Genomic DNA, 27,324 nt, shown 5'->3' on the forward strand with positions numbered 1-27,324 from the left:
AAGCCCCACCCCCACCCCACCTCAAGTCTTGGGAAAGAAGCCTGTTCCGGGTGTGGGTGCCTGCTGCGGGCAGGGTTGTACAGTTGGTCCTGAGATTGGATTGTGCCCCTCCTAGACCTTAGGTGAAACTTATCCCCTCGGAATCTCTGTTCTTAGCTCTTTTGTGGGTGGGGCGGAACCTAGTGGGGTGGCCTTAGTGGGCACAGTGTGGAACACAGGCCCAGAGCTCAGGAGGAGTAAACAGTGCATGCAGGCCCTCTGGGGACTACTTGTATCACTGGGCAGTCAGTGCTCTCCTCTGAGCCCTATTTATTTTTTGGCGGCCCTGAGCAATCAAACTCAGGACCTCAAGTATGCTATGCTATGAGTTCAATACCGGGTATTGAACTCACAACCGCCTGCTTGCAAGGCAGGCGTTTATGCCGCTGAGCTAAATCCCCAGCCCCCCAAGGCTACTTCTTAAAACTGGTTTCTGTCACAGTCTTGAATACTGTTTTGCATTCCTAAAATATTTAGTAATTTAAAAATGGTATAACTGTCACCCACTTGAAAAAAAGCATAAACCAGTGGTGGTGAACCTGATAGCACATGTACCCTAGCAAGCTAGCTGTACCATCAAAAGTTCTCATAAAAAGTGTGCCATTATTGGCATAGGCCTTAAGAATCTGAGATTCAAGGTAGACATGGAGACATAATGACTGATTGGCTTTCCAGCAAAACACGACTACCTCCAGCACCCTGAGAAGCTGAAGCAGGAGGACCTCAAGTTTGAGTTCACAGAGAAATTTAGTGAGACCTTGTTTCAAAAATGGGCTGGAGACTGGTCTAGTTCTCAGCACTGCACATAAACACACATGCCCAATGTTTCCTTAAGCTTGTATCTCCGCTCTGCCAACTGAGTGGCTATTTCTTCCCCTGTAACATGGATATAATCAACTCTTGAGGCTGTACTAGCATTACAAAGTGCATTAACACACTTCTAGATAGAGTTAATTTTCCTTTGATGCTTGGGACCTCCTGCTTCCTCAAGAGACTCAGGTGCTCAGTTGGCCTCCTGATGTGTCTGTTTCTCCCTAGGAGACCCTCCCAGAAGCATGGGTCCCAAGCTGGAAGCTCTAGTCCAGCCCTGTTAGCTGGTAAACCATTTTTCAGCCCTTGACTGCAAACCGCCCCCCCCCCCAATGGCAGGAGGGGTGAAGGTGCAACCCCAAGGCCAGGCAGTCTGTTTGGGTACCAGTCACTTAGCTAGCACTCAGTGCCCTGTGCTCTATATAAACTGAGCTCTGTCAGCTCTAAACAATGTTCTTCTTTCTCACTGGGCAAAAGGAGAGCTGGATGTGGTGGCACTTGTGATCTCAGCACTCAGGAAGGCTGAGGCAGGATGGTCAGCCTACACAGCCATGGCCTCAAAACAAAAAAAGCTCCTACAATAGTGATGACTGCCCCAAGGCCACGCCCAGCAGAGTTCTCATTGCCTCGTACCAGGATGGCTGATTGGCTTTTCAGCAAAACATGACTACCTCCCACCAACATACTTCACAAGGTTGCTGGGAATATTTCTTCCAACACCTGGCAGTGCCAGCATGCAGCAAGTTCTAGTGTCTTAGACATTCTCTATCTACTACAGGACCCACCCACCCTGCTATTTCCCATTTCTAACACCTTGCTTTTTAAAGGTGGCCGTTCCTCTGGTGTGCTACCCAGAACCAAAGCTCTACACAGCATCTTGCTGAATCTTGCAGTGGAACAGCTAAGGCTCAGAGGACAAGTTAGGTGCACAAAGTCACAGGTAGGACTTTCTTACTACTGAACCACTTCCTTAGCCCAGAGCTAGAACCCGAGCCCAAGTTCAGGCTTTGCACTGGAAGGAATTGGGTCTTATTTGAAAAACAGCTTGAATAGGGGTGGAACGTCAGCACCTTGGCTGAGCCACTTCAGGCTCAGGTTCTCAGTTTTCCCAGCTCAGAGGTGGGCTTGATTACACTGGTAGTCTCCTCCAGGTTCCAGGGACCAATCACTGAGCAGGACTAGTATGCAAGAGGCCACAAGGTCAAGCTCAACCCTGGCAGCCCTGTTCCAGTATAAACTTTGGGGAGGTATGTGTGGAGATGGCACAAGGGGCCTCTGGGTCCTGCCTCACCAACTCTCCTGAGATCCTGTCCTTTTTACAGAAGGGAAGGAGGACATGCTCCAGTCTCCTCCGCCCAAAGAACAGCCGATGAAAAGAGAGCCACACCATGATTACGAATGAGGCCATTTATTAACCCAGCATCCTTTGTTTTAATGCTTCTTGTTGGCAGCTGCCACCTGTGGGAAAGATGGGGAAATAAGATCAGCAGAGTTTCTGCTGGGGTACACTATGTATAATTAGCTACTCACCATCCCAGGATGCCCAATGCGGTCATCTCACTTAACCTCACAACCATGGGCATTTCCCCAGGTTACAGACCTGTAAACTGGGCTCCAGGAAATGAAACAGAATCCTATGAGGAGAACCTTTAGCACTGACAATTTGTGCCAAGTTCTGCACAGCACCCAATTATTAACAGGGACATTCTTTTTTGGAGGCGAGGTCTAACTACGTAGTCCAGATGGCCTTAATCCTCTTGCCTCAGCCCCCCAGAATGCTAAGATTACAGACATGTACCTTCATGAACATGCCAAGGCCCCTAGGAGGCCCTGCTGCATTGCGGCCTGTGGAATCCACACCACCACTCGAGGGAGGTAGGGGTAGACCACATGTTACACAGGGAGACTGCAGAGCTGGGGTGACAGTGTAGGTCAGTCAGGGTCGGGGCTCATCTCAGCTTTTCCTGTGTTGCCCTGCCTGGTACCCAGCAAGAACAAGAAATCCTGCAGTCAGAACCCTAAAGCTGACCAGGGAGGGGACCAAGTGTGGGGGTACTGGGCCTGGGTTTCCTCTACACCAGCACCCAAACTTCCAAGCTACTCCAGCAGGGAATATTCCCTTCCCTGCCTTAGGAAGCCTTGCCCAGAGGGGACCAAGTGTGGGGGTACTGGGCCTGGGTTTCCTCTACACCAGCACCCAAACTTCCAAGCGACTCCAGCAGGGAATATTCCCTTCCCTGCCTTAGGAAGCCTTGCCCAGAGGTTAACATCTATATGACAAAGGACTCTATAGAGAAACGCCTACAGTGACCAAGGGATCTGGCTCAGGCCTGCATGGATGTCTCACCTGTCCAGCGATTCTGTCCAGATCTCTCTGTCCCTGAGGTGTCAGCTTGCGACCCCTGTAGAAGGGAAGAGTTATGCAGTGCCGGTGAGACCAGATGTTGCAAGACTCCTGTAGCTCCTGGCCATGGGACCACATGACATCAGCCACAAACAAGTCACATTGGGGCTCCAGTCTGCTACATTCTAATAAGCTGGGGGAAGGAGCAGGAGTGTCCTCCTGGGAACTGACAGGGTGTCAGTTGTGCAAGCATTAGATCAAAAGCCCCGAAAAAAAATCAATTGGGAAAAGTTAACGAGCAGGCTAATGAAAGCGGACAGTCGCTAAATTACCTTCCCTGAGCCTGAGGAAGTCAGCCAGAGAGGTCGGGTTGAGGCTTTCACTGTTTGTGTTTCTGCTGAACCCCCTGCCTGCCTGAGGCCCAGGGGCAGGCGCAGGGCATTTGGCAACCAAATCCATCCTCGGGTGCAGCACCTGACAACTCCATTCTAGCTCATCTGTGGGCGTGACCTGGCTCTCAGCCTCCTCACTGCTTACCCATCTTGGTCCTTTTCCACCATTTTTAGCCCCTCCAGGGCTTGGAGGACTCGGCGTGCCACACTCTTGGAGCCTCTGCTGAAGTGGCTGGGCATGACACCATTCCTTTGACGTCCACCATAGATCTTGGTCATGGAGCCAACCCCAGCACCACCCCGGAGGTACAGGTGCCGTGCTGTGGAAGCTGGAGGTGGGGGTGAGAGGGAGTTTGAGGATGCTTCTCAGAGAAGTCTCCTCCCCATACTGAGTGCCCCAGCCCCGTTCAAGGTACATACATAATGTGTATGTACATACATACATACCAAGGCACTAATTCTCACCATTTCATAGGGAAGGGAATGAAAAACACCAGGACCCAACACTGACAGCCTCGTTTTTGACTCCAGGTCTTCTGTAGCTAAGTGGTCTACCACTCTGGCAGGACACTCCCTCTCCAGGCCCAATGTCCTCAGCTTTTACTTGATAACCTCATTGCTATTTTACTGGTTAACAGCTAGATGGAGCTGAGCAAACAGGAAATGCAAGGGATGGGCATGGTGGTACACCCCTTGTAATCCTGGCACTTGGGGAGGCTGGGGCAGAAGGATCACCGAGTCTGAAGCCAGCTCAGACTACACGGAAAAACTGCTACCATTTTCACCTCTGTGGGCCAAGACTCAGAGGAGAGGAGAAAGAAACTGCTTCTGAGGGCAGCTCCATGGCTGTGCCAGTAGGGTAGAGCTCAGCAAAATGATCAAGGCAGATACTATTGGTGAATGCACCCCACCTGAAATGTGCACTGCTCTCTCCATGGACTTGGGGGGGTCTCTTATCCCTGACTGGCTTACACAAGTTCTTTCCAGTCTCCCCTAGGAAACAGTGCCCTTACTAGACATAGACAGCAAGCTCCAGTGAAAGCCAACTGAGTTACCAGCCCTCTCAAAAGTGCTACCAAGTGGGAGGCTGGCCACCAAACCTGATTCCAAGGTGCAGGAGGAAGCCCCCAGAATCGGGTAAGTAAAGATACAATGGCCCCATTATCTCCTAGCCGCAGAGGGGCTGCCTGTTGTGGCACTGAAGCCTGAAAGAATCGGTGCTCAAGATGTGGGTAGTACCCAAACTTCAACCACTGCAAAGCTGTGTAGAACACAAGGGCAGGGATTCTGCTTTATCTCAGGGTTCAGCAATCAGCCAGTGATCATAGTTTGGCCAAATGATATCTCTTACTATTTGTCAGCGTGATACTGTGTCTGGCGTCCAAGTGTAAAGTAGCACTGAAGGTGACCGTTCATTTAGAACTCTTGCATGGTGTCCAGTAGAGCAAGATCACACAAAGCCTACAGGATTCTTCAATGGGAGCTTACGAGACTCTGTGCTGTATAAAAGCCATCCAGTATGGAGACCAATCAATCTTCTATCAGATCACAAAGCCCTGCCAAAGAGACCTCAGTTCATGTAGGTAGGTCACTTTTCTGACCCACAAGAGAATTTATTTTATAAACTGGAAGCTGTAAAAACTAAAATAGTGAATTCTATGTAACTGACCTCTTTTCTACACCCTCAAGATTTGCTCAAAGTACACAAATCCAGGCCACCCCAGCTGGTATCAGAGATCTGATGGGCCGAGTCCTGCCATAAACCACTCCTCAGCCTCCCCACAGGCCCGTGCTCTTTTTCTGTCTTTGGAGTGACTGTCCCATTCCTTTTCTTTTTTTTTTTTTTTTTTTGACTTTTTCCTTTTTATCGGTACTGGGGATCGAACTCAAGACTGCCTGCCTGCAAGGCAGGTGCTTATGCCACTGAGCTAAACATCTAGCCCCCTCATTTCTTTTCAAAAAGCTGTGGAAGTCCCTGTGCTTGAGCTCACAGGGAGACTAAGTTCCCAAGTTTCTTGGGTTATGGCAACTCGGTCCCTCAAGTTTGGGCCAAGAACAGACTGATGGCCCCATTCTGACTTACGTCAGAAAGTAGAGGGACATCTTTTTTGACCTCTATTCACTGTGTTGTGACCCCTGCACAAAGGGCAGATGGGATCAACCTCCACTTTAAGACCGATCATAAGCCCCCAGTTGAACCTGACAATGGACACAGTGCACTCTTTCTCTCACTCCTAAGAAACAAACCGAGAGGCCCAAATAGGGCAACACTTCACCCTGTCCTAAAGTTGTCTCCTGAGCACACTGAGCCCTCCTGTCCAATGGTCTCCACTTTCTAACTGGGTCCTTTCTAGCTCTACCTCACCACCTTGGGACTTATCCTGTGCCTCTTCTCCAGGCACCTCAGTGCCCACCATCCAGAGAAATCTTAAATACAGCCACATGCCTAGTTTTGGACAGAACCTGTCATCTACACGGCCACTTGAAGCCAAGTCACTTCACCTTTATGTACCTTGGTTTCCTGTCTCAGAGATCACTCCTTTAACTTGAGTATACAGGCCAGTGATGGAGATCTGTCTGGAGCTTTCAATGATGCAAACTGTCCATGCTGCATGCATGCATTGCATTCTAGGATATTGGTAAGCACTTTCTACAGAGGGTCAGACAGGAAAGAGCCAATCTGTCACAACTACCCTGGCACCTGTCAACAACCTGGAGTACCAACATCCCACAAAAACATGAGCTTGGGGGGCTGGGGATTTAGCTCAGCAAAATAAGCGCCTGCCTGGCAAGCATGAGGTCATGAGTTTGATCCAAAATAACGAAACAAAACAAAACAAACAAAAAACATATGAGCTTGGGCCTAGAAACTAACTGCTCTTAGACCACAGGGTGGCTGGGAAAGTGAAGCCCAATAGGGACCATCAGATGAGACTAGTATCAAGTACAAAATGCATACCCACTGAGAAGTCCGGAGTGGGCAAGAAAGGGTTACAGCAACTGTAACATGACCAGTGTGCTACCTAGATTTATAACCTAGCCTTGATTAGCATCACTGGCTGTCCTGACCCTGATATCAACTGTGCAAACGGACAAAAGCAATTATATTTTAAGTTTTTTGCACATTACAGGGTGTACATTCACATCAACCAATGGAAAAGCTATTTAGACTATTTCCTTCTAATCCTAAATCCAAAGACGCCATGACCTGTCAATGTTCAAAGAGCATTCAAGACCAAGTAACCTTGCTTCCTAGGTGTGTGAAGGGACATCTTACTCAGACCTTGGGTAGCCAAAGAAGTACGCTTCTTGTTTTCCACAAATACAATGATGGGTCCTCCCACCCAGACTATCTTGGTGTTCAACGTATAGTCTCCAGAGGACAGAAACTGTGGTCAAATTATGCCCATTCCCATATCTAAACTGTGAAACAAAGTGGGCCATAATGACGTTCGATGCTCAAGTGCATGCCAACTTACACAAGACCCAAGGCCAAATAATTCTGGGGTCACTGTTGTAAATCACGGATTTGCTTCTTTATGGATCTTGAAAGGTTAAGACATGCAATAATTAGCACTCTGTAGTCAGCAAATGTATTTGAATTACAACTAGAAAATTAAAACAGAAGGGGGCTACTACAAGGCCACAGGGCAGCCACAAAATTTCCAAGTTTTTCTTTTGGGCACTTGGGGATCTTGTTAAGATTTAGAGCAGAGTGCAATCTGCCTAGATCCCCAGCTATCAAGGTAGAAATACCTTCCTAGATCTAAGGAAAGAGCTAGCACTGGGATCTGAACAAAAGCAAATACACAGATGACTTTTCTTGGATTACTATACAACAAGCCTCTAAACACTTTCCTCACAATAATCCTGTATTGATACAATTGTTAGCATCACTGAAGGAGTGAAGACAGGTTAAACAATATGCTTGAAATCACAATTAAATGGTAGGTATGAACCTGATCTCGGAGTCTGACTGCAGAGAGTAAGAGCAGGATGTTGCCCTTTAAACTGGGCATCTCTAAACAAATTATGAGCACTCATCTGTCTCCAGACTTTCCTTAAAAACTCGAGTCAAAGCCACAACAAAAATACGGCGCACGTAGACGTAGACTGTCAGTTAATAGGTCTTTTCCTATCACATCCTTGGGAAGAGGGCAAGAAAACGATTCCACATCTGGGCCCAGCTCGTTAGCTACCCAGTCAACAGCCCCAGTTCCTCACCAGCTCGTGTGTAGAACCAGTTCTCATCGTAGGGAGCAAGCTCTTTATGCTTGGCCAGCTTGACTGTGTCCACCCATTCGGGGACTTTCAGCTTCCCGGACCTACGAGCAAAACAATGCGACAAGCAAGCACAATTCGGTAATCTCCATAAACTCCTTCTCTCCAGCCTCCGTTCATGAACCTCGACCCCTACACTCACTTTTTGAGGAAGGCTGCCAGAGCTCTGACGAACTCCTGCTGGTTTACGTCTTTTACAGTAACTCCAGGCATCTGCAAGAGAGAGTCATGCACGTGAACGCCAGGCCTAGTGAAGACGACTGACAAAGACCCTCGCCTAAAACCAATCGAGCTCCTGCAGCGACCTAAACCGCAGCGCCTGGGTTAACTCCTAGGGCACGTTTCAACCCCGGATCCCGGTCCGTAGTTCCCTGGCGCCGTCTCTGGAGATTGAACCCACCCGACCAACCCACGTTGGGAGGCCTCTCGAGACCCTTTCCCGCACTCCCGTGATTCTGGGAGCCCTATACACCTTCAGCTGTCCACCAGGCCCTCTCGCTTCTCGGACCACGCCGATCGGGCATGTCCTGGCCTGCCAGTCGCACGTGGCCACCGCTCCAGGGGGCGGGGCGGCACCACGCCGGGCGCTCCAAGACCCTAAACACGCGCTCCCGAGCTGAGAGATACAACCCCGACGCCGTGCGTCCAACGCGAAGGGGAGCTCACGCTTACCGTGCGGCCTCCGCGCTGCCAGCCAGGGGAAAGGGAACGACGGGGTTTCCCGGGCGCACAAGTCGGGCGTCAAGTCTCGCGGGAGTTTCAAGTTCTCGCGATAGCGCTACTAGCGCGGGCGGCTCCGCCTCTCTCAAGGCGAATGAGGCTTTGTCTCCGCCCACACGGGGCGGGCTTCCGTGAGGATAGAGATGCCTGTGTTTTCCCGCCCGCCCTTTCTTCTCTTGGACTGGGCGTGATAGAGGGGAGAATTCTCTTCTGTAGTTGGGTGAGGGAATCTGGCTTCGTTTGTGTTGTTTAAGGCTGGCAAAGAGAGCGGAGGAGGTGATTATAAGGGCGGAAGTGTGGGACTAGTTGAGCAACAAGCATCCTTTTTCCAGATGGAAGTGGTTTTCGTCTTGCCGGAAGTAGGAGTAGTAGGGGTGGAATTATGATGGGGAACCCGGGGGAAAGGCAAGGAAGAACTATGGCCCCTGCCTTCCCCTCTTCCACATCTGTAATAGCAGGAGCAGGAGGCTGTGGAAGCCCCACCCTTCTTAGGGCGGAAAGTGCTTCAGTGAGTCCGAGATGACGCGAGTGGGATGAGGAGTTGGAGGCGGGGAGGTGATAAAGGCAGTGGCAGGACTTTGTAGAATTAGTTAATCTTTACCTCCAGGTTCTGTAGTCTGTCTGGCATTTAGGTTTTGCACTGTAGTCTTGTCAGCCTGAATTTACAACCTCGGGCTTTAGTCTCGTAACAGGAGAAAAAAAAGAAAAGAAAAAGCCCCTGATCCCCAGGCCTGTCATCCACTCACTGGGTAGGCTGAAGTGGGAGGATTGCCGCGAGTTTGAGGCCAAACTGGGCTATGAGTTCAAGGTCGGTCTGAATGACATAGTGAGACCTTGTCTCAGCCAACCAAAACAATGACAACAGCAACAACAAACCACACCAAGATCCCAATTGTTTTCCTATTTTAAGTGACTGCTCTTGTACATGATGTATCACATATTCTAGACAGGGGCAGGTAAACATTATTTGGCTGTTGCTGGTTCTGTATTATTACGATATAAAACCTACAGCAATGCATGTGAAGGACACCTTGGTGGTTTTATAAGATTGTTAACTTGCTACAGAAAAGAAATACTTAAATGTGTATTTTTAATGTTAAAACATCAGTGCAAACAACGTAAAAAATTTCCACATTGAAGCCGTGTGTGCTGCTACATGCTGGTAGTCCCGACACTCAAGAGGCTGAGGAGGGAAGACCTTAAGTTTCGAGGTCAGCCCATCCTACATAGTGACACCTCAAAAAACCCAAAAGTTTTCTACGTTGAGATACTATGTACAAAATGTCTTATATATGTCAATATGTTATATAACTTTACAAACCAATATGTTTAATAAACTGTTAAAAATGAAAACCTTGGATTTAGGAGTGTAGCCCAATGGTGGAGCACTTAGCATGAGTGGGTCTCTCTTTGGGTTCAGTCTCCAGTACTGCAACAAACAAACAAAACAACAACAACAACAACAACAATGCTTCCCATATGAGAAAACCATGCGTTTAAGACAAGGTTTTGTTCCGTTGAAACATGTTTCAAATAGTTTTTACTAAGCAACACAGGAATTTTTACTTGGTCCAATTTGCAAAATGGGATGGGTTCACCCCTCATTAGGCCATCTGGTGGTCTTTGTTCCACTTTGGTCACCATTCTGTTTACAAACAGTGTGGCACCCCTGATGAACAAAGGGCACCACAGTCCAGAACTCCTAGATTCTAAGCGACTGTCTTGCATTAGCCTTCCTGTAGCTGGGACTACATGTGGGAGTGGTGCTCAGCTCATATTGTTTCTAAAATATGAGAATATTTTTAATGTCTTGACTTTTTTTTACCTTCAAGATCAACACATGACAAAATATCAATACGTTGAACACTTGAATATGTGCATTTTTTTTTTTTTTTGAGACAAAGTCTTGCTATGCAGTTCAGGCTGGCCTTGAGCTCACTTTGTAGCCCAGACTGGTCTCAAACTCCCAATGCTCCTCCTCCCTCAGCTTCCTGAGTGCTGGCATTATAGGCATGCCCACTTCTATGTACATGTTTAACTGGAAATTCCATTTACTTGGGTAATTTATATTAATTTTTTGAACATTTCTGATGTACATTTCTAATAGCAGGATTGAATCATTTAAGCCTAGTTTGTTTAGGGAAATAGGTTTCTTTGTTTTTTTCTTGCTTTCACTGCTGAAATAAACTGAAGTACTTATATAGTCTCAGCAAACATAATACCACTGAGCTGTACACCCGCTCCACTAAATATTTTTTTAAAAAGAGAACTCTCTAAAGTTACTGTGGAACACCATGCAGGATTTTGAAAAGGGTGAAACTTAAATAGCATTCATATTATGCAGAATTTGATGGATTTATGCAAAACAAATCTGGCACAGAAGCGCTCCAGGTGCTGTTTCCTTGGAAATACAGGGTTAAGATAAATGAATGAGGCTGTCTGTGGAAGCCCTTCCTTTGAAGTTCTCATCTTGGTTGGAAATCCTGACTGTTGCTTTATGTCAAGGTTGGAAATCATGACTGTTGCTTTGTGTCAATGTAATTTAGACCATGCTTTTAAAGAGCACACTTTCCACTAATCTCTGGTTTTAGAGATGGTTTTTCAGCACTGTTTCCTTGGGGTTAATTTTTATAGCAGTTAAGTTTTGCAGGTTTATAATCAACGGTCCTGTGAGGTAGTTATAGACTAGGCAGCTGAGGCTTAGAGTCCAAGTTAAGTCACTTGAGTGTCCAAGGCCACATACAGTTAAAGGCTGAGCTGAGATTTAAACCTGTAACTCATGACTGCTTTTAACATTTTTTAGTAATTTTTTTGGGCCAGGAGTTAAACTCAGGATGTTGCACTTACCAGGCAGGTGCTGTGCCTCTGAGCTGTATCCCTGATCCTAACATTTTTTTTTAGTAAACTAAAACAGAGATTTAAAAAATAGTTTGAAGTCCCTGGGTGTAGCTCTGTAATAGAGTATGTGGGTGGAACACACTAGGCCTTAGTTTGATTTCCAGTACTGAAAAAAAAAAAAAAAAAAAGAAAAAAAAGAAAAAGGTTTGAGGTCATAGTACATCTGGACAATGGAGTATTATTCAGTATTAAGAGGAAATAAACTATTGAAAAAATATATGAAAAAAGTGAACCTGAAGGAATACAGTTTGATTTCAACTATATAACATCCTGAAAAAGGCAAAACTTGAAATAGTAAGATCAGTGGTTGCAGGGTTTGGGGTGGGAATTAAACGGGTATTGTTCAGAGCAGTTTTAGGACAGTGAAACGGTTCTCTATAGTACTGTAATGATGGATACCCATTATAAGTTTGTTGAAAACCTTAGAATGTACATTAGAGTGAGCCCTAATACAAAGTATGGACATTGGGTGAGAGTTGTGTCATTATAGATTGATTGTAACAAATGTACCACTTTGGTGTGGAGTGTTGCTAGATGAGTGTGTGTTGTGTGTGTGTGTGTGTGTGTGTATGTTGGATGACATACGGGAACGTTACTTTCTACTCAGTTTTGCTTTGAACTTGCAATTGATCTAAATAATAAACTATATTAAAAGAATGCACTGGACATGGTGGTGCATGACTGTCATGCCAACACTCTGAAAGGTAAGTTTGAGCTCAGCCCAGGCAACTTAGCAACTTAATAGAGCTTAACAGAGACACTGAGTTAGAAAAAAGGAATGCTTTTTTTAGGGAGGTGGTACTAAGGGCTGAACCCAGAGCATTCACACTGGACCACATTGACAGCTCCTTACAATTTTTTTTTTTTTTTTAAATTGAGACAAAGCCTTGCTAAGTTGCCTGTGCTGGGTTTGAATCTGTGACCCTAGGGCTGGAGATTTAGTTCAGCAGCATAAGTGCCTGCCTGGCAAGTACAAGGTCTTGAGTTTGATCTCCAGTACAAAAAAAAAAAAAAAAAAAAAAAAAAAAGTAAAAAGAAAAGAAACAACATTTGAATCTGTGATCCTCCCTCCTCAGCTTTTCAGAATGATTCACGCACTTGGCTAAAAGGATAAATCTTCCTTTTGGGGGAAAGCTTATGCAGAGTATCAATTGTAGGACTATGCTTATGTGAATATGTGTCAGGGTTACAAAGCTAGCTATACAAGTGGGTAAGTCTGTACAGTGAACCTACATAAGCCAAGAATGAGGGCTTGCGTGTAGCATGGATGGGACAGGTGATGTGATTTTATTACCGTGTACTAGAAATGTGGTCAGAAAGGGACCAAGTTCACATAGGGCTGAAATGAAGGGAATGTGGATTCTCAAAGGGCACAAAATGTGAAATGTGCTTCTGAAATAATACCTGGGTGGTTGTGGGGAGAAATCTTGCAAGAAGAAAGAGGAGGAGGGGTGGTACTATTTGAAATTCCACTGGTTATATCTGTAGAGTGTTAACAGGGTACATGAAAAAAGTTTCAAAGGATTCCAGAACAATACTAGGTCCATTCCTTGCCTATTCTGCAGTGGGAAGTGGGAAAGCGGGTGGCATAAGAAACAGTGTTCATTGTCTGCTGGCTGAAGTCCATGAGCACTGGTCAGAGGCCAGGAGCCTACTGGCTCCTTACAGTTGCATGAGAAGAGTGCTGTACTCAAAGGGAGTAGCAATGTGGTAGCATGAGCAATTCTTGTACTGACTATATATATATATATATATATATATATATATATATATTTTTTTTTTTTTTTTAGGGGGGTGGCAGAGAGTTTTACTAAGAAGTTCAAGGTGGCCTTAAATTTGTGGCAATCCTTCTGCCTTAGCCTCTGGAGTGCTGGGATTATAGGGGTGTGGCACTGTGTCTGGATCTACCCATGTTCTTAAGGCTTACTTCTGCACCAGCCCTTCAGGCACCAATGAAGAGATGCTAAAATTTGAAAGGTAAGTTCCAGCTAATGATGGAAAAAGCCTTGCAACATCCGACACTGAACAAGAGGTGGGCTCCAGAGAACCAAAAAGGCTTGCTCTCTGCTCCCTCCATTATCCCATCATTTTCTCTTCCCTCTTTTCTCATGCTACTTTTTATCCCCAAATTATACTTCTGTTATACCCTTCCTAGCTGTGTGATCTTGGTGTACTTGGGACTTTGGTCATCCCTAAGTAGCAGAGTCTTAGCTATACTGCATGCTGCGATGCTTCCCTGCTCTATGATTCTGTGGGCTTGGTCATCTGTCACGGGGCCAGCATGGTACAGCAAGGTGTAGGCAGGCCTATTAAGGGACAATCATATATCTAAGTTATAACTTAAGGAATGAAGGAAAGTGTGAAATGGACTTTAATCTTTTGATGTCTTACAGAAGCTCTTGAGAATGATGTAGGTTTGCTACTCTGTAACCTATTAGGGATAATTCTATTAGGGATTAGAAGCAGCCCTTCTTAAGGCTCTGAATAATGTAAAAGATGTAATTGGAAGTTATTATGATTAATTATCTTGAGAGTATATAACATCAGGAAAAACAATTTGTGATCAGGTTACATTCGTTGAATTGTCTGCCCCTTCTAAGGGTAGCAATAGACAGGCATCTCCAGGTCTTTGTATCTTGGAATAGCTCATCAGGTTTTCATATGTTTGAAACAGTTCAAGGAGAAGAACTAACAAACACATGTAGGTAAGATCTTGTTGTAACTTAGTAATAGCCTGAACAGAAAAGGACTCTTTCATATGCATCATACTAGGGGTTGAACCCAGGGCCTCGTGCATGCAGGCAAGCAAGCATTCCACCCGAGCTACATCCTCAGCAGTACTTTTTTGAAAAACCATTTGGAGTCATATCTGTACCCGGAGTCCCAAATCTTTTGCTTTATGCTTTATGAAAACTATTAATAGATTTGGGGCATGGCAAGAAGGAATCCTCTTGATTGTTGCCTTGCAATTTTCCTTCAAATCTTGGGCAGATCATTTCAAGATTTTCCATTTATTAATAGAATGAAATAATGCGTGTATTATAGGGTTGCTATGAAGATATGTGAATCAATTATAGTGGGTACTCAATAAATAAATGATTATCTCCAACTTTTTATGGATTCTTCCACACTTAGACACACAATCCTTCCTAGTTTAGAAAAAAATTTTGATAAAGCCTAACTTGATTTTTCTTGTTCTGATCAGCTCATTTTTCCTATCTGGAAAACAATATTTTAGATTAGCATTAATATGCCATTCCATTGCCAAAGCTAACCTGAAGACATATTTTATTTGGCTCACATAAGATTTACAGAAGAAAACTGTGCCAATACTTACTGGAGAAAGATGTTGAGCTACAGATGTAACTTAGGGTTAGAGTACTTGCCTAACATGTGCAAGGCCCTTGGTTCAAAACCTAGTACTGAATATATATTAAGATGGTTAATATGGAAATCTAGTTTCCCAGTTTATTTTGCAAAATCAGAAAATGTGGAGGCACTGAGCCTATGTTTTCCCTTGGCAACAATCCACTAGGGCCAAAAAGAGGCTGTCTCTTAGTCAAGGATGCCCCCACCTGGCCTTCCTCACTCATTTGTGTAATATATTTGGTCCTGTAGTTATTTCAATTTGCAACCCTCTGATGGGAAGAGGATCTAGAGATGGAGGGAAAGGGGTGAGAGAAGAGGAGAAGGGAAATAAAAAGAAATGGAGATATATTATGTACACATATCAACTACTCACAACAAACACAATCATTAGGTACTGCAAACATGTATTAACGGAGTAGTATCTCCATTCACAAATGCTTAGGTTCAAAAACTGCACACTGGTGACAAACACAACCATGGCCATCTTCCCCACACAAAAACAAATGTGACCATTGTCCCCAAAATCATAAAACAAGTTTGTGAACCGAAGTATCATTGTAATCACAAAACTTAATAAAAATCTGCAGCCCTTTGGATATCAGAAACCTATGTCTGGCACAGAATGGGTAACTATTGTGTCAGTGAATCCCTATCTCCTTTCTCTCATTTTTATCTGGCCATAATAAAAAAATTCAAGTTTGTGTTTATTTGTGGAAGTTACTGAATAACTGATTTTCATTTTGAGAAGTAAACTGAACAAGTCCTTTCTTTCAGTTGAATAGACTGGATTAAGCTGTGATGACACAATCCCAATTCTCAGTCATTTAAAACAACAAAAGTTTATTTTTTGCTTATTCACACAAACCTAAACACAAAATGAAAATACTTTCCCATTTTTACATACTTGGAGACACACGAGTTATATATAACACATGAACTCATGCAAAAATGTATTTAGATCCTTGTCAATTTAAAATTGTACAACTTTCTCTTTGAGGATTTATATATCCATCTTTGGCCAAGGAAATGCCGATACTACAAAAGGAACTAAAAGCTAATGAAGTACCTGAAATTAAAAAAAAAATCCTGAAGCTTGTATTACTTTAAATTCCATGCAAGACTCCTAAGTAAAATGCCAAATATGTAGTGCCCACAAGTTTTCACTTCCCTACCCCACCGAGGTAATCTCCACTTCTGGATTCTAGCTCAGGAGGGAGATGGACCCCAGACGCCCAATATGCAGAGAGACAGATGGAGCTGGGCTGGAGCGCAGAGCGGGTCCAACAGGCTGAAATCCTCTTCCTCCAGTGGGAGCTACAGGCAAGCAGGAAGTGGCAGGACCAGGTCACATCCATTTTCCTTCCCAGAAACTCCCTATTTACCCCATCTGATCCAAGCCTCATGCTTGTTCACCTGAGTTATTACACAGACCCCCCCCCCCCACTTGCTGATTTTCTCATTTCTAGCCTTGCTTTTTCCTGCCCTGTCATCAAACCCACTATACTTGTCTTCCTAAAGTTCAGGGTCTCTGAATATGTCTCTATTTCCGAAACATTCCCTGGGTCCCTTTTGTGCAGTTGGTGGTTTAGACTTCTAAGCCCAGCGTGCCAGATCTCCATAGCAGAAGCCTCTCCAGCCTTATCACTCCCTACTGCAGAAGTTCCTCTAGGCCAATTCACCATTGGACAGGAGGACTCTCAGCCTTCTTCTCTGTCCTGAGTGTTTCCCACTCTTCAGAATTCCTCAGGTCTTGTCACTGAGACTTGTGAAGGTACCTCAGTTCCCCAACTAGAATGGAAGCTCCTGCAAGGCAGTTACCTCCTCCCAGGCCAGACCCTGGTTACTTCTTCATTCCCTCTCCAGACTTCAGCAGGTGGCTAGGGTCTGGAGAGAGAGAACTGGGCTGCAGTCACGAGACCAGGCTCCATGTTATCTTGCTAATATGCCTTTGGACAAGTCCCTGCCTCTTTAAGGGCCTCATTTTCTTTGACATCAAGATGCTGAACATTTGTTGCTGGTCACAAAACTGGTAAAAGTGATTTACTAAATAACCATCAGCTGCAATCCCAGAGGCAAGCTGAGGAGCTTGGGGATCTGGACCTGAGGGCATTCAATTTTTTGACTTCCTATTTCCTTGGTTAGTCTCTGGTTAGTCTAATCATCACTTCCCAACCACTTTTTAGGAAGCAGGTTACCTGTTGGGCCACAGGGGTGGAGTAGGGAGATCCAGGCGGGGTTGGGGGATACAGAAGGGTTCAGTCGGGGAGCCTGGGATGAGTCTTTCAGACCTACAAGAGCCTCAGCTGCCTCCTGCTGCAGCTGCCACTCTGAGGGGGGAGATGTCCAGGCCAGGCGAGAGGATCCAGGAGCCTGCAAAGGAAAGAGAAAAGAAGCCTGGGAACCACCATTTCTGCCCACCCCTCTGTGTTCCCCTCTATCTTTAGTTCCTTCGCATTCTCTTGCTTTTCCCTTCTTCAGACTTAACCGCCTCCCTGGGTCCTGGATATCACTTCTTTCCCAGGACCTGTGGCTGTAGCAGAAGAGAGTCCGGGGCACCACAAGACTGGAGTATCACAGTTGAGCATCTAGAAGCAAGAAGAGATGCCAAGGGGATTAAATGTATAAACATTTAAGATAAGGATTAGAGTTCTGAGAACCTACTTGTCCTTTGAGCTTTGTGGGTTTGGGTAAGTGTTGTGCCTCATCTTGGCCTGATTTCTTTTCTTTTTTTTTTTTTTTTTTTTTTTTGTGGTTTTTGTTTTTATCGGTACCAGGGATCGAACTCACGACTGCCTGCTTGCAAGGTAGGCGCTTATGCCGCTGAGCTAAATCCCCAGCCCCTGGCCTGATTTATTTTCTATAAAATAAAAACCATGACAATTTTTCTTCCCAGATTACTTTAAGGATTACAGGATATCATTGGTGTCAGTTTATTTTTTTGAGACAGGGCTGGCCTCAAACTCACAGCAGTCCTTTTGCCTCAGCCTCCAGAATACTGGGATTACAGGTGTGCACCACCAAGCTCAGATTTTGGTGTCAGTTTTAAAAAAATGGCCAATATATCTAGAGGGACTTGGATTACTGACCATGCTGTGCCAGGTCTGGTTTCCTTCCCCAGTCTCTGTGGAATCTGAAGGCGAGCAGAGGCCACCTTCAAGAATCTTTCTCTGATAAGACTGAAGATCTTACCATCCTGATCTTCCATTTCAGTAGGTAATCCTATTCCATCTCATCTTTTTAAGATTTAATATTCATTATTTCCTCAAGTTAGGATCTGTGTTAGGTATATTCTATACATTATCGTTAATTATTACAAAAACCTTAAAGGATTAGCATCTTTTATTTACTCATTAAAAAAAAAACAGGCTCAGACACATTTAGATACTTGTCCAAAGGTTCATAGACAGGAAACAGTAGATCTATGAGCACTCTGCATTGCCTATTGGTAGTCTGGGAGCTCTTCTTCTTTATCATCCACTGCAGTATTCATAACAGAGTTAGGCTTGGAATAAATACACATCTATCTGTCTCTATACTCACGTGTGTGGCAGGCTAGGGGGCCCTTGGGGCTCTCCAGGAGGAGGAGGAGCTGTCAGTACTGAGCGAGATCCTGGGAAGGCTGGGAGGGACCCATGAGTGGGCAGCCGGAGGGGGGTACCAGAGTCAAAACCTAAGGAAGACAAAGCATGCAGAGTGTATAGGGATCAGAAGTCACTGCTCTGTACTCCCATTCCTCACCTGTGCCCCTTTCCTCTTTCCTTTCTGATACATTGGCAAACTGGCACTGAATGAATGTTGAATTCTTTTCCTACCAGGGAAGGGGTGCAGAGGGACAGCAGGTTCTTGGCAGAGCAAGCGACACACCACTGGGGGTGGCATGGAGAGGGCTGGAGGCAGCCAGTGTCCATGGCCCCAAGGGCTGGGAGGCATTGGAGTCCAAGGTAAAGGCAAGCCTTCTGGGGGACGGCTGAGCAGCAGAGGCCCACAGGAGTTCTCCTGTAAGAGTAGAAGGCATAAGTCAGTTAGGTACAAAGCTGGAGAAAAGCTGTATTCTAGGATGGGATAGAACCCCAAAACTATGTATGGGCCTTAAAATTCTACCCTCTCATTTTTCCAAAAGAAGTGACTTGCTTAAGATTAGATACTAAGTGGAGGATGGGGCTAGAATCCAGATGTTGAGAGCATTGAGGAAGGGATCTGGGTAGGAGATAGGGTGGATATCATGCCCTCTGGGCATAGGATTGCCTTACCTTCCCAGGGGGTGTCAGTGCCAGTGGGATTGCCCCGTGAAGATTCTGAGGCAAGGGTGCTATGTTCTCCTTTCCAGCTGTGAAGGAGCAAGGAGAGCTCTAGTGTGCTCTTCTGGACTCCTTTCCTCCTCAAAGCTCCATCTGACTTATCTGTCTCTGATCATTTTCTTTTCTATTTTTTTTGAGACAAGATCTCACTATGTAATTCAGGCTAGCCTTGAATTCATGGTCATGCTCCTGCCTTAGTTTATGAAGTGCTAGGATTACAGGGGAGTGCCACCATGGGCAGCTCTCTCAATTTGTACGTGAAGATTTCACTGCACTTGATCCTTTTTTTATAGTTGGGAGGCTGAAGCCCAGAGGGTAGAAACAACTTGCCCAAGATAACATGCCCATTAAATGGCACGACTGGTTTTCTTTTCCCTATTTATGCTTTCTACACCCAAATCTGTGCCCCATTTGAAGCCAGAGACACTCACATGGGACCCCTGGTTGAGTAACTTCTTTCTTAACGTGGATGGGCACTTTGAGAGGGGTTGCCCCTCTCCTCACCAGTCCCTGAGCTAGATGCCTCTTTAGCTGGGCCTCCTGCTGCCTTCGCAAAGCCACTTGTGCAGCCATGACCCTCCGACGTTCCCTAAAAGAGGGGGTGGGTTGCAAGTCAAAAGCCTTTATAGGGAGTCCATCTGCCTTCCCTCCTTAGACATGGAGAGGCCTGGAGGCAGCCAGTGTCCATAGCCCCAAGGGCTAGGAGGCATTGGAGTCCAAGGCAAAGGTAAGCCTTCTGGGGGACCTCATACTCACAGGATGAGGACACACTTGTGACACTCGCAAGCCTGAAAGAGGCAGAGGCGCTTATGGCCCTTGAGATGGGCTGTGATGCCATGATTGCGGCAGCGGGCGCAAGTTGGAGAGCGACTGACAGCTCTTCTGGGGATAAGCTCTGTGCCCTGGATGGCTTTGGTCTCAACTCCTGAGGCAGAGTCAGCAGCGCAGTGGTGAGCAGCAGGCGTTTCACTGGGTTCCATGGATCTAGGTGCAGGTGGTAGGTTAGGATGGCTATGTAGGACCTCCTCTTACCCACCTCTACTGTTCTGGCGAGGCCACATCTGTGTTTTTAAATTCTGCCCCTCTCTGGAGCCTGCTTTCTCCTTTCTTCACCCCACCACCTTTTTCATTGGTCTTTCTTCCTAAATCTTTCTCCTCTTTCCTTTCTTAAGTACTCTTTCAATACAAACAGCATCCTCCTTTGTTCACTGGCACACTTTCCCACAATGAATCCCAGTTTTGGGCACACACATGCCCTTCTAGGCTCCTCTTGATGCCCACATCCTTTTCCCACAAACACTCCATTCCATCCAAGTTTGCCCTGGCATCCTTTTCAACAACTGTCATCCTATCCTGATCTCTCTCTCTCTCTCTCTGCCCCTCTTCACTGAGCTACATTTCCAGCCCCTTTAGTTTTTAAATGATCTCACTAAATTGCCTGTACTATAAAGACGTGTGACACCAAGAAGCCTGGCTCAAACAAACAAACAATCAAAACCAATCAACCAAACAAAAAACCGCCCAAAACAAAACATCAAAACAAAAAACCCCCCTTTTATGCCCTCGTCAATTCTTAATCCAACATATGCCCTGCAACTCATTCTGTCCCTTACTCTCCTTCAGTTTATGGTTATTCCCTCACTAATTACCTTATTCCCTGGGATTCCCTCTCTACTTTCAGCAGTTATTTTCATTCACTCCTTCATTCTACAAATGTTTACTGCGTCCCTGTCACGCGCCAAATCCCGTTCAAGGACCAGCCCACGCCTCGGAATGCGAGGGCTGGTTCTTGCATGCGGTTGTATCCAGCGTTTATGAACCTGCACCCGCCTCCAACAAATTAATCCCACGCATCCCGCCACATAACCCTTACAGGCCGTGCACCCTCCCAGCAGCCGCCCCTCAAACGCCTGCCTGTGGCTCTACCGCGCTCCAGAGTGTCAGGGAGGGGGCAGGGCACGAGGAACGCGCTGCGCCAAGAGGCCCGCGGGTGGGGGAATGGAGAGGGGTGCGAGGGGCGCGAGGTGGCCAAGAGGATGCTTGGGGGCTGGGTGGGGGATCCCGCGCAAGAGAGAAGGAGCAGTAGGGAGAGGGTGGGGAGGGCTCGTGTTCATGCCGCCACCCCGTGGTTACCACAGCCTCGAGCGGAGTGACTCAGTGGCGAGGAGGTCAAGGGTAGGGGAGAGAAAGTAGTGTGAGGAACGGTCACGCTCGCGCTAGTTTTCCCTCGTCTTCCTACAAGGACCAATGAGCTTCGAGCACCGGCCACACAGGGCAACCAATGCGGTTTGAGATGGTGCGTTGATGCCCCGCCTCTTCCTCCGTTTGGACTTCTACAGGTGGCAGAGTAGCAAGCTAGCCAATAGTGCGTCGAATTTAATCGCGTGCCCGTTAATCTCCCCTCCCCCACCGTGGCTGGCATTTCCAGACTATTCCTTTTCAGGAGAGGTGGCCAATGGGGCGTCGAGTACTGCCTCCAGGACCGAGGCCGGCCCTGCCCCCAGCAACAGCAGGTTCTGCCTCGCTTCCCTCACGTCGAGAGCGTTATCCAGACGGTCTGCGCATGCGCCGCCACGCCCTTGTCTCGCCTGCGCTCTGAGGCTGGACTGCCTTGTTCTCTCTCGCCACTCTCTTGGTTCTCTAATTCCCGAGCTCCCCTTCTCGTATGCGTTTCCTACCCTGTGAGTTCCTTGTTTCTTCGCAGTTCTCACTTTCTAAAGTTGCTCCCGTTTTCTTGTGCCTCAGTGTCTATGACCAACTGCCTCTGCTTGTCTGTCTTACTCCTTTTCTGACCCATGTCCTCCTAGTGCTCCATTCCCTTGAAATCCTGTCTCGTTTGTAGTTTTATTTTTTTTTTTTCTTTTCCTTTTTCTGTCTTTGTGGCCCTTCACATCTGTGTGCTTCTTCTTCATGGATTTCATTCTTCCTAGGTTGCCCCTCTTCTCTGTATCTCCCTAAAGACCCCCTTTTGTCTTCCTTTCCCATCCTCACCTAGTGTTCCATTTCCTCTATGCATCTGGTACCCGGATGTGAATGAGGCGCCGCCTAGCTCTCCTCTGGCTCCCCATTTATTGTTCACCATCTGAGTTACTTCACCCATCTTTGCGCCCCACGCCTCTTTTTCCTGCCCCTTTGCTGTGCACTCCGCCGGTTCTGTCGTTATTCTATGTGCTATCCGTCAGGCTGCCCCTGCGCCCTATAGGTTTGTCTGTTGTGGTGAGGTCCCCTCTGACTCTCCCATCGTTGTATCTTTAGGATTTCAAGTCTTTTCTGCTTGGGTTTCTGCTTGTGCTCACAGTGTTGAGTCCTATTGTTTTGCACCACAGGCTGGTGTGTGCAGTCTCCTCTGATTCCTCCCCCCCAAGTTCCTCTGTGTGACTCTTTGTCAGATTTCCCCTTCCCATGTCCTGTCTTTTCTTGGGCTCTGACTCCTTTGATTCCACAGATTCTGAGTTAGAGACACATGTGTCTGTGCCATTCCAGCTGAAAAAGGTGGTGGAAGTGACCTCCAGCTAGGCTGCTGTGCAGGAGCGCTGTACGTTGAAAAGGTTGTTTGGAGACGGTCGGGGGTGTGGTGAGGTGGATGGGTGAGGGTTTTACATGCCAGTTTAAGAGATTGAAATCTGATCTTTTAAGTGGGGAGGGAGGAGGAAGAGAGAGGAAATAACATTTAGCATTTATTAATAAGATTATTATTAATAAGGTTTAGCATTTCCCTGGCAATTTATATCAAATTATCTTATTACTCTTTACAATGACCCTCTGAGGTGTATTAGTACATTTTATTTTCTTTTAACTGCTCCAGGGTTTCTTTTATTAGCGCATGATTGCAATACATAATGTTTACATTTCTTGTTTGTAGTTGGTATGTACACATAGCACAGCTTAATTCCTTTTTTCATCCTCTTTCCCTCCCTCCCTCTAGCCATCCCAGATCCCTATTTAAGAAATACATTAATGAGAAAGGCTCAGAGTTCAGGAAATTGCACATGACTGCAAAGCCAGTACGTGGAATGATAAAGATTACAAATATGCTCCTTGAGTGCAAGACCTTTGAACTTCATATCCCTTTCTACATTGTTTTGGTTATTTCCACTAATCCTTATTCCTAGATTTCATTCCTTAACTTTTCTATAGGCAGAGTCATTCTGTGTGCCTTTTGGTTTGTATATATTCTTCCAAGATTTAAAAAAATTAGTACTTTTGTGATACTAGTATTTGAACCCCGGGCTTCAAGCATACTGGGTAAGCACTCTATCACTGAGCTACACTTTTTAGCGTTTTATCTTCCCTTTTGAGACTTCCCTTTATCTTCCATTTTGGTAAATGGCCTAGGCTGGTTTGGAACTTTCAGTCCTCCTGCATCAGTCTCTCTTGCAGCTGGGATTATGCACCCGGCTATGTATGAGTTTTCAATTTATAGAAGTGATATTGTGTTAGTTACTACTTAAAATAATGCTATACTTTTTATGGTTGCCCAGGTATGCATGTGTACATCTAACTGATCGCTTTTAACTGCTGTGTGACGTTCTGTGGTGGGTATCCGCTGCATGTTGTGCATTCACTTAGTTTCAGGAAGGAATGTTCTGTTGTCTCAATTTACCATCAATTAATTCTGTGGCCTCAGATTCCTGATGTGGAAATTTCCATTGCCTTAGGATATAACACAAATGGGTGTATATAAACCTAGTTTGACTAAATATTGTCAGACTTCTCCCTACAATGTAATGTAATGTTGGACCTAAAATCAGACCTCTCAACTTCTTTGTTCATCAGAGTATCCCCGATTTGTACCTACATTCATGCCAACACTTGTCATTTTCTGGTTTTCTTATCATTGGCAGTGGCAGTCCAAGACATGCACAACAAGGACACATCTCAGGATTGGCCTAGCATTTCCTTGATTATTGTTGGGTTTGAAATGTATGCCTTCATACATTTCTAGCCTGCTCATCTGAAGATTACCTCTTTATATACTTGGTCCATTTTTCCTTTTGACTTGTAGGAGATCCTTAGCCATTGTTGTTGGTTTAAGATGTTAAATATATTCTTTTTTGTTTGTTTGTTTGTTTTGGGGGGGTACCGGAGTTGAACTTAGGACCTTGTGTTTGCCAGGCGGGCACTTACACTGCTGAGATAAAACCCCCGGCCTTAAGGTGTTACATATATTCTTATGCCAACTTAAGCATTTTATATTTCATATTTTTATCCATTTTACATTTTCAGATTTATCAATGATAACTAATTGTCAATACCACTTCTATGATTTGTAAAACATTCTCTGTTATTTACCAGTTTTCATTCAGTATTTTATTTGCATCTTCTTTTTTGAGCTGAATTACCAAAAAAGTATCTAATTAATCTTCCCAAAAAATTGTTAGATTTTTTTTGTCAGTGTCACAGATTAAACCCAGAGCTTTGTGCATAGTAGGTGAGAGCTCTACCATTGAGCTACACCTCCAGCTCAAAGATTTTTAAAGAAAATAATGTTATTGTTTCATTACTGTTATTTTTATTTCCATTCTTTTTTTTAGCAGTTTTTTTATAGTTTATAACTTCTTGAGGTAATTCATAAACATACTTATTTTTCTGTACTTCTTCTTTCCTGATAAATGTTTTTAAAACTATAAATTCACTTATGCCAGGTGAGGTGACACATGCCTATAATCCCAGCACTGAGAGAGGCTGAGACAGGAGGATACAAGTTCAAGTCCCCACCAGAGCAATTTAGTGAGACTCTGTCTCAAAAACAAACAAACAAACAAACAAACAAAAAAAAGGATTGGGGATGTAGGTCAGTAGTAGAGCACTTCTGGGTTCGATTCCCACTAGTGCAAAAACCAAAACCACAGTATAAGTTTACTTCTAAATACTGCTTTTGTTGTATCCTAGATTTTGATTTGTAGTTTAAAAAAGACTTTTGGTTTTGAAGTGGTTATTGGCTCATGGAAAACTGCAAAAAGAATGCAGCATCCATTGACCTCTTCCCCAGGAGGACATCTCATGTAACAGAGCAGAACAATGCTATTAACTAGAAACCTTAGTTTTCAACAGATTATGTGTGTGTGTGTGTGTGTGTGTGTGTGTGTGCATGTGCGTATGAAACAGAGAAGAAAATTTTTCCAATTTTAAATATTTGAAAAATTTCTTTATTCAAACTGTACTTACTAATATGCTAATTAACTTTCACACACAGGTGTTTTAAGCATTCGTGTGCCACTGTGATCTCATTGCATCTGGCTGGAGAACAGTTATATAATTCTGGTCCTTTGGATCAGCATTGTGGCCAGGGAGAGGACCTAGGTGGGAGAGTAGGGGACACTTTAGAAGTGGATTTGTTGGGTGCAGTTTAGATTGGAGGGAGATGAGAAATTTGTGTCCTAACGGTCTTGAGAGAGTTTGTGCCGCAGTAACTGACACAGTCAACTTTCTGCTTTAGAGACAGTGACCTAGAGGCAGGTGGACAGAGCACTAAGGGACCATCAAGAACCCAGATCAGAATTAGTTCCAGACTGACCTCTAGCATCCAGGAGCTAGACACAGAACCATGGGACCCCAGCATTTGCGACCTGTGCAGCTGCTCTGCCTTCTATGGGCCATCACCTTCCTGCCTCGTATGTCCTGAGGGCCTGGATGTTTTAAGACTCCAAAGAGTGGGAAGCTGGATCCATGCCACTGGGGGAAGGAGGGCTGAGTGTTTGGGTTCTTCAGGGGACTTGGATGCTGAGCTGCTGATTGGCAATTCAAGGGAAAGAAGGTGATGGTGTGTGTGTGTGTGTGTGCGCGCAGTAAATGAACAGAAAAAATTCTCCCTTTTAGGGGCTGGAGGTCTTTTGTGCTACGAAGCAGTAGCTTCACTTTTCAGAGGAGTTACCTTCTCTAACTGGCGCTGGCTTCTGTTGAGGAGCATGGTGTGTAAGCAGAGAGAAGGCTGCGAAGAGACACTAGTGTACATCGAGACAGGTAAAGTGGGGATAGAGTTTGATAAACTTTTCCTTTGCTCACTCATTTGACCCCAGTTCCATTTTCAGTACCCAGGACTAGAGTTCCATATATTTACTTCACTCTGTGTTTGGAAATGCGTTAGGGCACTGCAAGAGCAGGGTGGGTCCCAGTTGTTTAAACTGTGGGCTGGGTAAGAAGGCAAAATGGAATTGGGCAGGTCACTGGAGGAAGAGAAAAGGATGGGTCACAAGGGAGAGAGAATTGGGTCTCCTGCCGAGCAAAGGATGAGGAGACACAGATGGAGACCCCGGCAGCTGCAGTGAGTAGACATGGAGGGTAAGCAAAGCTGACCTGAGCAGGGTGGGGATGGGAAGCGTGGGGGGAAGGGATGGACTCTAGGTGAGGTAAATGACACTGACGACAAATCCTCTGCTCCTCAGGGACCCATAAGGGAGTTTTGGGTTTTAAAGGCTGCAGCTCAGCCTCATCCTATTCTCCACAAGTCTCCTACCTTGTTTCTCCACCTGGAGTGTCCATTGCTTCCTATAGCCACGTCTGTCGGACCTATCTCTGCAACAACCTCACCACCCTGCAGCCATTTGTGAGACTCAAGGCCACAGATTCTAAGTCTGTGGTATATTCTTCCCATAACTGCCCATCCTGTGTGGGTGAGCACAGCCGGGAATGTCTTCCAGTGTTTGTCGTCCTTGAGTCTTGCCCTATGAATGCCTTTGCATGTTACAGTGCCACCATAAAATTTCAGGCAGGTGAGAGGAAAAGTTTATCTGATACCTATGCTATGCTAGGTGTTACCTAGTGCCTTCTTATGTCTGAGAGAAGCTGGGATTTGGAGATGGGAACAGGGGTGCAGTGGACCAGCCACATGAATGTCAAGAAGAGATAAGGGTGCTGGTGCCTAAGGGTAGGGGTTCTGAGAAGAGGGAGGGACTCTCAAGTCTTGAAAGTGTCACTGATTCTTTCCTTTCTTCTTATAGGGTCTCTCAATACCACTTTCCTGCTCATGGGCTGTACTAATGCATATAGAAGTTTTTTAGCAAAATTTCATCATATTGGCAGCATCCGAGTGACTGAGGAGCTAAACATTGTAGAGAAGTCCTGGCTTATTGGTGCAGGACATTCCAGTCTAGGTTCTTTTTGGAGCGTCCTCTTAGGCTTCCTGCTTATCTTCAAGCACTGATATCCAGCTGGACTAGACACCCACCCAGAT

General features: G+C 45.6%; 3 protein-coding genes across 6 annotated transcripts; 1 reads left to right on the forward strand and 2 right to left on the reverse strand.

Moving 5' to 3' along the window:
• Window positions 1–2,241: 2,241 nt before the first annotated feature.
• On the reverse strand, window positions 2,242–8,640 carry Rps19 (ribosomal protein S19). Its single transcript, XM_003464548.4, has 6 exons — window positions 8,539–8,640; window positions 8,009–8,079; window positions 7,810–7,910; window positions 3,731–3,914; window positions 3,197–3,251; window positions 2,242–2,307 (listed from the first exon to the last, which is right to left on the reverse strand). The coding sequence occupies exons 2-6, from the start codon at window positions 8,077–8,079 to the stop codon at window positions 2,281–2,283; spliced, it is 438 nt and encodes a 145-aa protein (XP_003464596.1). The 5' UTR covers window positions 8,539–8,640; the 3' UTR covers window positions 2,242–2,280.
• A 7,122-nt stretch (window positions 8,641–15,762) lies between these two features.
• Dmrtc2 (DMRT like family C2) lies at window positions 15,763–21,387 on the reverse strand. Its single transcript, XM_063252243.1, has 9 exons — window positions 21,285–21,387; window positions 19,908–20,135; window positions 19,583–19,740; window positions 19,104–19,180; window positions 18,666–18,849; window positions 18,394–18,523; window positions 17,378–17,438; window positions 17,049–17,223; window positions 15,763–16,167 (listed from the first exon to the last, which is right to left on the reverse strand). Exons 2-9 carry the CDS (start codon window positions 20,129–20,131, stop codon window positions 16,055–16,057), a joined length of 1,122 nt encoding a protein of 373 aa, XP_063108313.1. The 5' UTR covers window positions 20,132–20,135; window positions 21,285–21,387; the 3' UTR covers window positions 15,763–16,054.
• Window positions 21,388–21,609: 222 nt separating this feature from the next.
• On the forward strand, window positions 21,610–27,324 carry Lypd4 (LY6/PLAUR domain containing 4). Of its 4 annotated transcripts, none has more exons than XM_063252258.1 (6): window positions 21,610–21,832; window positions 22,597–22,686; window positions 25,591–25,765; window positions 25,971–26,114; window positions 26,537–26,863; window positions 27,092–27,324. In XM_063252258.1, exons 3-6 carry the CDS (start codon window positions 25,699–25,701, stop codon window positions 27,292–27,294), a joined length of 741 nt encoding a protein of 246 aa, XP_063108328.1. In that variant the 5' UTR covers window positions 21,610–21,832; window positions 22,597–22,686; window positions 25,591–25,698; the 3' UTR covers window positions 27,295–27,324. The 4 variants fall into 4 exon arrangements, with proteins under 4 accessions (XP_063108328.1, XP_063108329.1, XP_003464598.1 ...); XM_063252259.1 differs by having other exon boundaries at window positions 22,635–22,686; XM_003464550.3 differs by having other exon boundaries at window positions 21,611–21,832; window positions 22,597–22,699.

This window comes from Cavia porcellus, unplaced genomic scaffold, assembly GCF_034190915.1.
Source record: "Cavia porcellus strain 051 isolate PalLab524CR breed Dunkin Hartley unplaced genomic scaffold, mCavPor4.1 scaffold_7, whole genome shotgun sequence".
NCBI lineage: Eukaryota > Metazoa > Chordata > Mammalia > Rodentia > Caviidae > Cavia > Cavia porcellus.

Excerpts from the sequence above, each read along its gene's own strand:
- Dmrtc2 (XM_063252243.1), bottom strand. The coding sequence starts at position 20,131 with ATGGAACCCAGTGAAACGCCTGCTGCTCACCACTGCGCTGCTGACTCT. Across the intron at positions 18,524-18,665 it reads CCCTCTGCACCCCTTCCCTG|GTTTTGACTCTGGTACCCCC; the intron begins GTAGGAAAAGAA and ends TGTCTTCCTTAG. Across the intron at positions 16,168-17,048 it reads CCACCCCTGTGGCCCAACAG|CTCCCACTGGAGGAAGAGGA; the intron begins GTAACCTGCTTC and ends GCTTGCCTGTAG.
- Rps19 (XM_003464548.4), bottom strand. The coding sequence starts at position 8,079 with ATGCCTGGAGTTACTGTAAAAGACGTAAACCAGCAGGAGTTCGTCAGA. Across the intron at positions 3,915-7,809 it reads CTGGTTCTACACACGAGCTG|CTTCCACAGCACGGCACCTG; the intron begins GTGAGGAACTGG and ends CCCCACCTCCAG. Across the intron at positions 2,308-3,196 it reads TGGACAGAATCGCTGGACAG|GTGGCAGCTGCCAACAAGAA; the intron begins GTGAGACATCCA and ends TCTTTCCCACAG.
- Lypd4 (XM_063252258.1), top strand. The coding sequence starts at position 25,699 with ATGGGACCCCAGCATTTGCGACCTGTGCAGCTGCTCTGCCTTCTATGG. Across the intron at positions 26,115-26,536 it reads ACTAGTGTACATCGAGACAG|GGACCCATAAGGGAGTTTTG; the intron begins GTAAAGTGGGGA and ends TCTGCTCCTCAG. Across the intron at positions 26,864-27,091 it reads CACCATAAAATTTCAGGCAG|GGTCTCTCAATACCACTTTC; the intron begins GTGAGAGGAAAA and ends TTCTTCTTATAG.